The following is a 12,712-nucleotide window of genomic DNA, read 5'->3' as shown; positions in this document are numbered from 1 at the left end:
CCCGATCATGTGCGCCCTCCTGCCACCGCTGCTCGCGCTCAGAGCCTATATCTAGGATACTACTAATACAGTCTAAAATCGTATGATAGGTTAGTACCTACTAGTGTAGAGTAGATAAGATACAGCTGTGTAACTTTGATGACTTCGCTATATTAACATTAGAATATGCGTCGAGCTCGCTGAGCTGATAGTCGGGTGGTGGGGGTGAGGGTGGGTGGTTGTGGGAGGGTGGGGGAGGGGGGGAGGGGAGGAGGGCGGGTGTTGAAAGTGCTCTAATGAGCAAAGCAGTTCAGTCCTATTGTAACGAGATCAACAAGTCCATGTTTAAACCGATCCTCTTAGAGGGTCAAAAGGTTATCCGAAACTATACTCTTCGCATGTACAACGGAAAGTACATTTCATGGTTCCTTTCAATAAAAGCCATAAAAAATGGTAAAGGTCACCGCTAAAGACAAAAGTGCAATCGCCTCCGATCAGACCATGTCCTCAGAAAATGTCTAAAAATCTGCCCTGTTACTGCCCCCATTGCACGCTTTGACTGTGACTCCAATTTCCGCGCACAGTGATGGCTATTATACCTACAATGATAGCACCCTATACACCAGACTATCAACGAAGCGATTAGGTCGAAGCGTGATTAAGATTGTGCCGCCACCAATTCTGATTTCCTCCCTATTACCTTAATGAAGCGAGGGGAAGTGTTCCCTTCTTTTCACACCTCTTGACCTTTGACGTTTTGCACCCCCGAGCTTTCGGACATCCCAAAGCTCGTTTTGATACCCCACGTCCGAGAATATCGAGGACCGAATACATCGAGCGGCTTAAGATTTTGCTCCAAGACTGTTGAAACGGACGGAACGGACGGCACATTCATGACGATATCTACAAGCTGCATCTGCTACGTCAGAATTAGCTAAAAAGTATAAAGTGGCAGCACTGCATTAGTTGAAATGGTTTCCTCAAAATGAAGCCCAAATGCACGAAGAGTTTTTTCACTCGAACATTGGTCTGAGAACTTGGTTCCACCTAAAGACTACGCCCCTATAAAAAAAACCTCAAAAAACCCAATGAAAATTACAGAACTGTATCATCATTTATGTACCAAAATCAGATTTTCAGACAAGAACAAAATATTCATATAATGCATACTGTGTAAACTAGTGCATCATTGGTTATAGCTACTTTCACATAGGTTCATTTCGTAAAGAGCGTGCCCATACCTGCTGGCTGCCGGTAAGTCCATACCGGCCGGAATGCATCGCTCATCATCTCCACGATCCTCTCATTGAGAAAGAAAGAAGTAGCACTTCGAAGATGTAATCGATACGCCGGACGAGCTATCGGTCGAAGTTTGAACATCGTTGAAGGTGCTGTAATGAAAACAAGGGTGCGCAATACAAGAAAATGCTGGCTCGTGAAGAAGCACAAGAGCACGGGATGTGTTAAGATAAGAGCACGGCGGTGTGTTAGACTAAGAGCACGTGGTGGTGGTTCAGAGACTAAACGATGCACGGGCTGTGTTAGAGAACTAAGAGCACGGGTGTGTTAAGACTAAGAGCACGGGTGTGTTAAGACTAAGAGCACGGGTGTGTTAAGACTAAGAGCACGGGTGTGTTGAGACAAGCACGGCTGTGCAGATTAAGAGTAACAAAAAAAGAGTGATGTTAAGCAACGGGTGGTGTTAAATAACAACAGCGATGAGTTGACTAGAGCATCCACGGCGCGATGCTTTAAGAGTTATGGGGTGTGTTAAGAGCACGGGTGTGTTAAGAGCACGGGTGTGTAAACAACACAGGTGTGTTAAGAGCACGGGTGTGTAAACAACACAGGTGTGTTAAGAGCACGGGTGTGTAAACAACAGGTGTGTTAAGAGCACGGGTGTGTAAACAACACTGGTGTGTAAAAAGCACGGGTGTGTAAACAATACAGGTGTGTTAAGAGCACTGGGCCCATGTTTAAAAGCCACAGGTTGTGTTAAGAGCCACGGGTGTGTTAAGAGCACAGGTGTGTTAAGAGCACGGTGTGTAAACAACACAGGTGTGTTTAAGAGCACGGGTGTGTTAACAGCAACTGTATTACAAATGGGTGTGTGTTAAAAATGAGCATGTGTTTCAAACAGGAGATGTGTTAAGAACATGAGTGTGTAAAGAACACTTGTGTTACGCAGGAGAGTGCATTACAAATGGGGGCGGCCGCCGGCGCGGCGTGTGTTAAAATAAGAGCATGTATTCAGAAAATTCATGTGTTAGGAACACTAATGTCTTAAAAGCAAGTCTGCATGCAAATGGGGTGTGTTAAAAATGAGGACGTGTTACGTTCAGGGTGTTTGGTAAGAATGAGTATATTAAAAACAAAAAATGCCTGAGAACAGGGCAAGTTAAATACAAAACTGTGCTAAAATAAATGTATGATGTAAATGCATGAAGATGAGGGTGTTTGGTGACAACAGGGAAATTTGTTAAGAATGTTGAGCGTATTAATGTAAAGCTGTCATGACACTGTAGCTCCCACAAAACAGACACAATTGAGCTGGAAGAAGTCAGTTTTAATGCAGCAACCATCGCGTACTTATTAGAATATGAAAAGCAGTAGTATATGGGAGAACTCTTATATACGTCTGATAATTATGTGGTAATTTTTTATGTGAAATAAATGTTGAGCTGTGAAAGTCTTGAGTGAGGGCGAGTGATGGCGTTACACTAAATGCATCGCCATTACGTTTTTATATATCAGATTTAGGCACTGCCTAAAAGCGCGAGCTCCCGATGTGTACTGGTGTAGATTTGAAAGAAGGATACGCTTTATGCACGTAGCTGCTATATACCACGTGCAATGGTGTTTCCCTCCCATAATCACAACTTTTGGTCAAAGGTTAATTTGGTGCATGGAAGTGTTTACTTCGTACATGAGTTTTTTTAGGAGGTAGGACACGGTTGCCATCTGTATATCGCAATAATTTATAAACCAAAATGAATCACAATTTGTGACGGTAGATGGCGCTATACCCGCTTTGATGTTTCTTAGCGATGGCGTTCGAAATAAATAGGTTATGCTGCGTTACGACATGTTTTGTAAAACTTTACTCTAATATAGACGTTTTATCGGCAGAGTGGCGAGGAAATACCAATTTTGCATTAAAGATATTGTCAATGAAATCTTGTAAAACGAACCAGACGAGTGTGACACCACACAGACTGTTATCTGCGTGTCTATATTATAATATGCTATATAATTCCCAAAACCTACCTAATTTACATAATTTTTTTTAAATATCAAAACCCCTAGCCCTTATTCATTCACATACCAAAAATGAGCAAAATCCGTTGAACCTGAACTGATTAATGGCAATTCCCATTTTTGCCAAAAAATTGCCGTGGCTCGAAAGTACGTCGACTGGCGTGCTCAATATGGGAGCATAGCAGTAACAACTATACCCAATTTCAAACATGTGGGTCAAACAGTTCCTGAGTTATCGTTGACCGTAGCCAAATGTTGACGGACGGACGGACGGACGGACGAACGGACGGATGTACGACGGACGGACGGACGTACGACGACCCATGGCAATAGCTCAGCTTGACGATGTCAAGGTGAGCTAACCGGACGGACGTATGACGTACGACGACCCATGGCAATAGCTCAGCTTGACGATGTCAAGGTGAGCTAAAAATGAGGACCATGAGAAGAACATGTTGGATTAAAGTCAAAGTGCATGTTATAAACAGGGAGTGTTAAAAATGAGAAAGTGTCATGAACAGGGTGTGCCCTCGGAGAGAGGGTAGTCAACAATAGGACGTTTTAAGAACGATCGTGTGTCAAATGTATGCAAGTACTAATACAATGTAAGTGCACGCACGCACGCACGTCAACACATGCACTGCTGTGCCTAATCAAATCTTATCGGTTTGGAACGTGGATGTGGAAGTGGGTATCATTATCTAACGTGGACGAACCTGGTGGTATCTTCCTATGGATAGATGCGAGTTCTTTCTAATGATGCCTTCCGTAGGCACCAAATCTCCCTGAATCAGCTTGAGCAGTGTAGACTTTCCAGCACCATTTGGACCGACAAGCGCCACTCGTGTATCCAGATCCCAGCCGAATTCAAGATTTTTGTATATAAAAGGCTTAGGCAAATAAAGAAATCCATAAATTACTATAACTAAGAGGTGCTGAATACATATACTAGGTCTTTGTATGCGTAAAACCTAAATACATACAAACAACTATAATAGTACGATGAGATTGAATTGTAAATGCATTGAATACACTACATACACTCCCAGATATCACTGGATAATTTTTGAATTTCTAGTAACTGCACTGGTGGAATTACAGGCAGTGAAGTTCCCAACACCGGGAAGCATTTAAGGATTTAAGTAATGCAATATACAGAACATTACATTGACGTTTACATCACCTCACATGCATCTAGATTGGTTCCATACCTTCGCATCATTGTATCTAAAGCTGACATTCTGAACCATGATAACGGGAGGTGGGATTGTTCCGCAGTCTTTGAAGTAGAAGGACAGCGTCTGTAATGTAGAATATTAAGTGTTAGTCACAAAAAGGCATGTACGCATGATCTTACCTAAACTTCCGTGAGACTTAGATATTTAATACTATGGTTATATGTACCTTGTAATTCTGGGTGAAAAAACATTATAGCGTTTCTACCATATAACTTGTAAATGCTGTGATTGCAATTTCAATGCACATTGGCTTTTAAACAGTGATTCAATATACTCTTGAGTAGTTGGATCCTACCAAAGTGTACTACAAATGGTGATGTTCACATGGACACAGCACACATAGGAACTATTTGCTTGTTACCAATGTAATTGAATATTGAATTGCAATGTTATTGAATAACAACATCAATAACAACAACAACATTGGGTTCTCAAATAGAAATGTAACACTCATTGTGTCAAATCCCCCCCCCCCACAGAAGAAAAGTTCTCATGCAGCACTGACATGGGCATTCAGACTGTGAGCATTACACTACTTACTCTGTCCTCTTCGACCTTGTCAGTAAGTCCACCCGCCACCATCTTGGCGAGCGTTTTCTCTTTGCTCTGAGCCTGTCGTGCCAACTTGGCGCTGCCGTGACCAAACCTGGCAATGTAGTTCTGCAATCGAAGAGCAGTCAAATACCATTAGATACGCGTAGCCACGAGCAAGATGAGAACAGGTGTGAAAGATATCCTGGATAAACACAGACATTGTGAAAGACATGGTTTATAAACGTTGGACTATTATTTCCAGCTTTATCCAAACTAAAATTCAGTTTTGAATAAAGTTGATCATAACAGATGCAGAAGAGATGGCACAAATGAATTATTACTACCAGCGTGAATTCATATTATCGTTTGCTAAATGCAAATCACACAAAACGTAAGGATGGCTGTCACTACCGAATGCAGGTCTGTACCCCTAATATGAATTCGAACAAGTTGTATTCACAAAATGATATGTAAAACTCCAAGGGGCTGACGTATCACCAAGCCACCACAATTAAGCATGCGGCCACTTAAAATGGGGGTTTTGACTTCTGTGTTCTCCTCGCACATTCCAGTCTGCTATCTTTGAACAAATGTACAGTCATAAACACACTGCTTGTAACAGCAGGACACAGTAATGCCTAGGCTTCTGACTCACCTTCATGTGAGCTATCTGATCTTGTTCCCAGCGAAACTTCTTCATTTGGTTCTCTTCCAGTTCCATTCTCGTTTGCATGAATTGGTCATAATTACCCTAGCGAAAACCAAACAAACGATGAAGCTGTCCATACAACAAACTAATAGTAGTGTTCAGGCACATTACAATTTAAAGCTATAAATTTGACATTATGAAAAAGGCTCCTTGAATGTTGATTTCACTTTTTAAATTAAATTCGAAATTGTTAGATTTAAAAAGTAATGATTCTTGATTTTCATAAACAAAAACCAGGGAATACATTGATTTTATCGCAATGCATAAATCTCCAATAGCAAACGTATCAGTGGTGTTCACGTAATTTAAATTGAATTCACTTGGCCAAGGTATTGACATACACAGTCAAATGTACTACATGACAACCACGTTACAAGTGTTTGCTGCGATATTTTCAACAACAGCTTGATATTTTGTTATAAATCACACGTATTCCCGGTTTTTTTCTCTGTGAAAGCCTCTTACGCCGTAGTAACGCAGCTCCTTTTTCTGCAAGTGGATGATGTTCGTGCAGACGCCGTTCAGAAAGTCCTGACTGTGAGAGATTAGCATGAGGATACGCTTGTACCTGAAACACAAACAGATGCCATTGTTATTCGCCACGGCGACTGAATGACAAACAATCTAAGTTGTGACCCAGGTCTTGTTGTGACCAGTTTTTCTACGGTCTTACAGAAATAGAAACAATATAATGCTGCTTACGATCTCAAGTTCTCCTGGGCCTCACAGAGTTAGAAACAATATAGCAGTGTTTACAAGTTAAGTTCCACCTCATCTTACATAATTCAAAACAACTGAACTGTATTTACATTTCTCATTTCTCTTGGTCTCACAGTAACAGAAATAATATAATGCGACTTCTGAATTAAGTTCCTCCTGATCTTACAGAATTCGAAACAATATATAGTGGGCTTACGATCTAAGTTCCTCTTCAAGCCACACACAGGCGTCCAGGTCGAGGTGATTGGTGGGTTCATCTAACAGTAGCAGGTGTGGTCGGATGTATAGAGCACGCGCGAGAGCTATTCTCATGCGCCAGCCACCTGTGAAAACAACCGCAAGCACATCTGACGACACGCTCGACTTAGACGTACACGCATGGCTCTGTTCAGAAATAATATCATATAGATAGGATCGCAAATATAAAAGGAAAGGGTCTGAGATAATTAGGGTGAAGGTCCAACATAAATTGGAAAAGTTTAAAAAGTAAAAAAAAATGGAAAATGGTCTGTAAGATGTAGAATATAAGAGTGCCTGGAACAGAGGGATGGAAGAGACTTGTGAAAGAGATAGGATAAATGACACAAATAGAAATCGGATAGAAGTATGGATAAATGAGAGCATGCAATGGAATAAATAGAGAGGAGCGTGCAAAGCAAACATAAGAAAACGATAAGTTAAAAAGATCCCTATACAGCACTTCCAACTCTAACAAAGAAATACAGCTAGCATAACTGAATTAGAAAGTAAAATCAAAGGCAGGTGCCTGCTAGGCATGTCTACAACAACAAAAAAACATTTGACAAACTTATAAATGATGGATATGTCTCACAAAGACCATACGACTCACCAGAGAAGTTCTTTGTGGAGGTGTGCTGCATGTCTCTTGTGAAGCCGAGACCATGAAGAATTCGGCCGGCCCGCATCTCTGCCTTGTCAGAGTCTAGCTCTTCTAACCTCTCGTAAACCTCCAACAGCTGATCATGCGCCTCTGCACGTAGACACAAAAGCTCAGCACCAGGACACTGACAGCGACAGACATTATTTGGCAAACAGAGTTAAAACAATAACGATTTCCAATATTTTTTTTACCTGGCACAAATTATCCTCTACAATGACTGATACTAGCCTAAACAGATTTCTCACGTACCATATATGAGTCATAACATACAGACCATGCTCCATCATGCTAATGACCTATGGAAACTATTGAATAATTAAGTTACTTGATTAATTAATTTAAATGAGATTACAATTGAAATTCTAAAGCAATATCTCGTCATGAATAATCCAAGCTAATTATTAGTCCCCAACTAGTTTTTTCACAAAGCCAGACAAGCAACCCAAAATCTGTCTAGTGTTTGATACTGTGCTACCAGCATTAACAGTATAAATGTCTATTGTGGCTACCAAAATCTCAATCGTTTTTTGCGCATATAGGTGATTTTGCTAAATATTCTGAAGACCAAAGAAAACCGAGCAAATCCCAGGAAATATGAGTAAAGCTATTTAACTATTTAACTATTTCTACCCATTGTTTTTGTAGCAGGAATTGTCATAATGAAGGGCTAGAAATTTACAGGCTAACTTTTACTATTTAATCTAACAAGAAAATCACTTATGTGAATGAGTAAGTAACTCGTAACTATTTGGCAATCACAACTACAATTTCATTTTATTAATAATATCAGGGAATATCAGGGAAGACGTTCTCATTTGCTTGTGTATTTGCCAAAGCAAATTGTTTCAGAATGTGACGAAAACGAAACGAAACGCTCGTCATGCTCGTAATACCAGGGTGCGAAATTAAGGGGAGTCCGGAGTCAAATACTCCTTGATTTACTGTCGGACTCCCTGATTTGACATATGCATGAGTCCGTGTGACTCCCTGAAAATTCTGCCATACTATACCAACTAGTTCGTTCCAGAGCACGGCCACGTGGAATTACCGTATTTTTTCAGCAAATGTCCAAATAAAATTTGGCAGACGTGCAACCGCATGAATCTTCAAAATAAGCACGTGTTATTGTTAATATCTTTAATTTTGAACTTCAGACTGCGGACTCCATTATTTTGCTGGGGACTCCCTCTTTTTGAGGGTAGGGAGTCCGTTGGACTCCCGTATTCAAAACTTAATTTCTACCCCTGTCATACCGTGATCCTCGCAGTGGGCAAGTTCTTCTGCTTCGTGCTCCAGTCTCTTCTTCTCACTGTCCACGTCAACCACACTCTCGAGCGCTGTCTTGTCCATCGCCTCAATCTCGTGCTTCAGGTGATAGATGTCAATGTGATCGGGTATGGGCACTTCTCGATGTCCCAGCACCGACATCAACGTTGACTTCCCTAGAAGATCGACAATTTCCCGACTGTAACAAAATTGTTAACACACATGCACACGCACATGTACGGCTGGCAATCTTTTAGTTGATGCAGTTTTACTTGCGAGTTTCTTTGCATTTCAATTGTAACAATGTCAGTGCAATAGCTAACAAACTAGCAACAAGAAAAAACATTAAATCTATAGTCACACAGATCTTGGTTTACAAGACTACTCTCGTAGACATATCTGTCATGACGGCTGCAAAGGTTGAAAGGATTTTAAAATCATCGGTAACAGGCAGAAATTCAGCACAATCTGCACACGTTATACATAAACCATATACATTGTATAACAACATTACTGTGCCATACATGTATGATGTACGTTATAGTTTTCAAAACTCAGATTCAAATTGCATATCTGAGACCATATATATATTGATGTATGAAGGTAAGGAGCGAACAACATTGAATATAACATGATCATGCACTTTCAGTTTCATTAGATAACCACGTAAGAAAAGAACTCGTTTGTACAAAACAGAATACAGCACATACCATACTGTGCTATGGATTAGAAATTTCCATTATACCACTATTCAACCAAGGTGCAAAATTAATCTTCTTTTTCTGGCAGTCATACAGACTATTAGATTTTGTAATCTGGTAGTCTGTGAGCAATTCTGGTAGTTCAGAATTTCGGAATTTTGGAAAAAATATACTTGATTTTAATCTTATTAAACTTATTGGCCTTCTGTTCAAATAAATACTTTACTTTTTATAGATACACCATGAATTTCATGTATTGTGGACAATGGATTACAGTTAATTTCGAACGCTGGGTTAAGTATGATATCAATTTGGCCACCTCATCATGAACACAAATAGCAATGCTGGATATTAATATATCTTGATAATAATGTGTCCTGGGTCAGGGCTCGAATTTACCGACGGCACCGACGGCAATTGCTGTCGGTGCCCCTATCAATCGCCGTACTGCCCCTTAAAATCCAACCCGACCGGCAGCAGTCACCTGCCTTGCCCTTTTGTGTAATTTCCGTCGGTGCCCTTTAATCTACTGCCATAGTTTCGAGTCAAGCCTTTAGTCGAGTCAACATAACACGTGCGCGTGCGTGCTGGAGTTGCAATGATGAGCTTAAAACCGATAGTCGCAGGAGGGAATAATAACAGCACCGGATAATTATTCGCTCCTGATAGCGGGCATGTAAAATTTATTGTTACTGTACTTCCATTAGCAGAGGTGGGTACAGGTGTCGGTGTTACGGTGTAAGCTTACATGGGTGCATATTGTTTTTACATTAAAAGCAAGACGATGTTGATGTACTAATTTGTTATAAGTTTTCCTTTATTTTACAAAAGTGCCTTGGTGCTCTTCTCAAATTTTGAGAGTTGCCTTGGTGACTTTTAAAATTGCCTCTGTGCCCTTCCATTTTAGAGAAAATTCAAGGCGATTTCTCACATGCCCTACAAAAATTGCCTTGCCCTTCTCGTCGCTTAATTCGAGCCCTGTCCTGGGTGCATGTACACCACACTGCAGTTTTGCTGAGATTATAACTCAGCACTGCTGTTAGGCCGAATAAAACCGTACAGCAAACTCCCCCCCTAACTGACCACACCAGCAGCCTAAACCAGCCCCACACAGAATCTGTCTGCCAAGCACTTGCGACCGGATCATACACTACTTTAAAAATCTCTCACACACGCGCACACCCACACAAGCATGCACACACACACACACACACACACACACACACACACACACAAGCATGCACGCATGCACACACACACACAAGCATGCACGCATGCATGGACACACACACAGAAGCATGCACACATGCACACACACACAAGCACGGGCACGCACTCTCTTACTCACTCACTCACTCACTCACTCACGCACGCACCCACGCACGCACGCACACACACACACCCACGCACGCACGCGCACACACACACACATACACACACACACCATGCTCTTACTCAGACTAGTATATATCACTCACCGCTGCCATTGAGCCCGATGAGGCCGTACCGGCGACCACAGTTCAGCTCGAGGTGTGTGTCGACGAGCAGCTCCTGTCCGTGGAAGGTGACGGAGAAGCCGATCAGCTTGAAGTCGAGGCTGCGCGGGTGCGAGCCGAGCGCGCCCGTGCACGCGCGTGAGTGGTCGTCAAGCGCCAGCCGATCTACGCCGTTTGTCGCCGCTTTCACGCCATTCGTTGTTCCTGCGCCGAGAAGGAGAGAGCGAAGCATATGTTTAAAAGCAGCTCGGACTTACAGGCGCGTGCACACATGAGGACGTGAGGACGTGAGCATGTACATATGAGCAAATAACAATTACATGGATCTCCTCAAGCGCTGTCATTGTGAGGCCTTATACGTGTTTTTATACTCAAATAATCATGGAATTTATGTTTTAGATATTTCTGGGAATGAAACAGAAAAGACGTCAGCCAAACATCCGTGAATATCCCTGCAAGCAGAATGAATCCTATCAAATACGTGATAATTCATTAATTTCGTCCTGGACTGACTAGCACGATGCCGCCGGTATACTCGTTGATTGCTGCGGCGAGCGCGTCGATTGTCTCAATGTCCAAGTGATTCGTCGGTTCGTCCAGCAGCAGCATGTGCGGCGCTGACCAGGCGAGCCACGCAAACGACACCCTGCATCGCTGACCGTCCGACAGATTCTGCATCGGCACCACCTGAACGAGACCAACGATTTTTCTGCTGATCTGATGTAATATTCGAGTAGACTACTCCCTCACTTTTTTTAGGTGGCACCGAGTTAACATTCTTCACGAGCATGATTTTCTGCATTAATTTTAGATTACTCTTAACATTAGCAGTGCTGCCACTCAGGATATTACAAAAAATTTTTAAACTCTGTCCAGACAAAAGTATCACAATCGTCTAAAAAAAGTATAAATTTGTATCACCTACCATGATTTGTAGTCACTTGTTAAGTTGTTACCTTATACCTTATAGCCTATGTGCAGCATGTAAACAAGCTTCAGGAATTATGTGTGCAATGTCTTGAGGAGTTGTCTCTTGAACCCTCAGTTTGGTATATGCAATGCAATCCCTTGGCCAGGAAAGTCTGTGAGGCGGTAATTTTTTTTGTGGTGTTTCTGTGTTTCAAGGTCCTAGCAAAGGAAGGAGTGCACGTGCTTTGCCAGTTAGGGGGGTCCTAGGGCACTAAATGCCCCCCCCCCAGGAAATTTTTGAAAAAATGGTGCAATTTGGTGCATTCTAATCTATTATGGACACATTGTATGAGATTCTTGAATCTCTTTTCAAGTTGCCAAAAGTTTCGTCAGCGAGGCGGTTTTTTTGACAAATTTCTGTGTGACGGCTGAGAATTTGAGCGAGGTGGCCCCCCTCGCTCGTGTCAATGCAGGGGAAACACTGCAATGCTCTGTCATTTGGTCACTGACAGCAGAGAGCTGAGAGCAAAAACACTCCACTGAACAGAGCACACATCACTTCTGCAACAAGACTAGCAAAGCACATCTTTAATCTCATCAAATATAGTGTACCTAAATGTAAGTCTGACGAGTTTTGACCATCTTTGGCGAAAAAAAGTATTTAAAAGTATTTATGCATGAAAAAAGTATAAAAAGTGTATTTTCTTGAAAAAAAGTATAATACTTAAAAAACAAGTGCCGCAGAGCGACACCGCTCAACTGACGTGTACTGTAGCCAGGTATTCTTCTGATAAACTCACTGGCAACCGAATCAAGTGCGCCCTCCTGCCACCGCGTTCGCGCTCAGAGCATATATCTAGGATACTACTAATACAGATCTAAAATCTATGATAGGCTATACCTACTGGTAATACAGTATAGTAAAGATACAGCTGTGTAACTTTAATGACTTAGCTATATTAACATCAGGGTTCTCCCCAGGATGAAATTCAAACAGGGGG

The 12,712-nt window shown here is 41.8% G+C and overlaps 1 protein-coding gene across 1 annotated transcript in view; it reads right to left on the bottom strand.

Moving 5' to 3' along the window:
- LOC106821648 (ATP-binding cassette sub-family F member 2-like) overlaps nucleotides 1–12,712 on the bottom strand; it is a 22,295-nt gene that overhangs the window by 5,301 nt on the left and 4,282 nt on the right. The window contains exons 3-11 of the mRNA XM_014826538.1: nucleotides 10,785–11,006; nucleotides 8,593–8,781; nucleotides 7,289–7,429; nucleotides 6,635–6,761; nucleotides 6,184–6,286; nucleotides 5,665–5,760; nucleotides 5,016–5,135; nucleotides 4,449–4,538; nucleotides 3,944–4,127 (exon numbers count right to left, since the gene is read on the bottom strand). Coding sequence (XP_014682024.1) covers nucleotides 3,944–4,127; nucleotides 4,449–4,538; nucleotides 5,016–5,135; nucleotides 5,665–5,760; nucleotides 6,184–6,286; nucleotides 6,635–6,761; nucleotides 7,289–7,429; nucleotides 8,593–8,781; nucleotides 10,785–11,006 — 1,272 coding nt within the window. The remainder of the gene's footprint in view (nucleotides 1–3,943; nucleotides 4,128–4,448; nucleotides 4,539–5,015; nucleotides 5,136–5,664; nucleotides 5,761–6,183; nucleotides 6,287–6,634; nucleotides 6,762–7,288; nucleotides 7,430–8,592; nucleotides 8,782–10,784; nucleotides 11,007–12,712) is intronic.

This window comes from Priapulus caudatus, unplaced genomic scaffold, assembly GCF_000485595.1.
Source record: "Priapulus caudatus unplaced genomic scaffold, Priapulus_caudatus-5.0.1 Scaffold81, whole genome shotgun sequence".
NCBI lineage: Eukaryota > Metazoa > Priapulida > Priapulimorpha > Priapulimorphida > Priapulidae > Priapulus > Priapulus caudatus.
The sequence above is the reverse complement of the archived record's forward strand: the minus strand, read 5'-3'. Positions and strand labels throughout refer to the sequence as shown.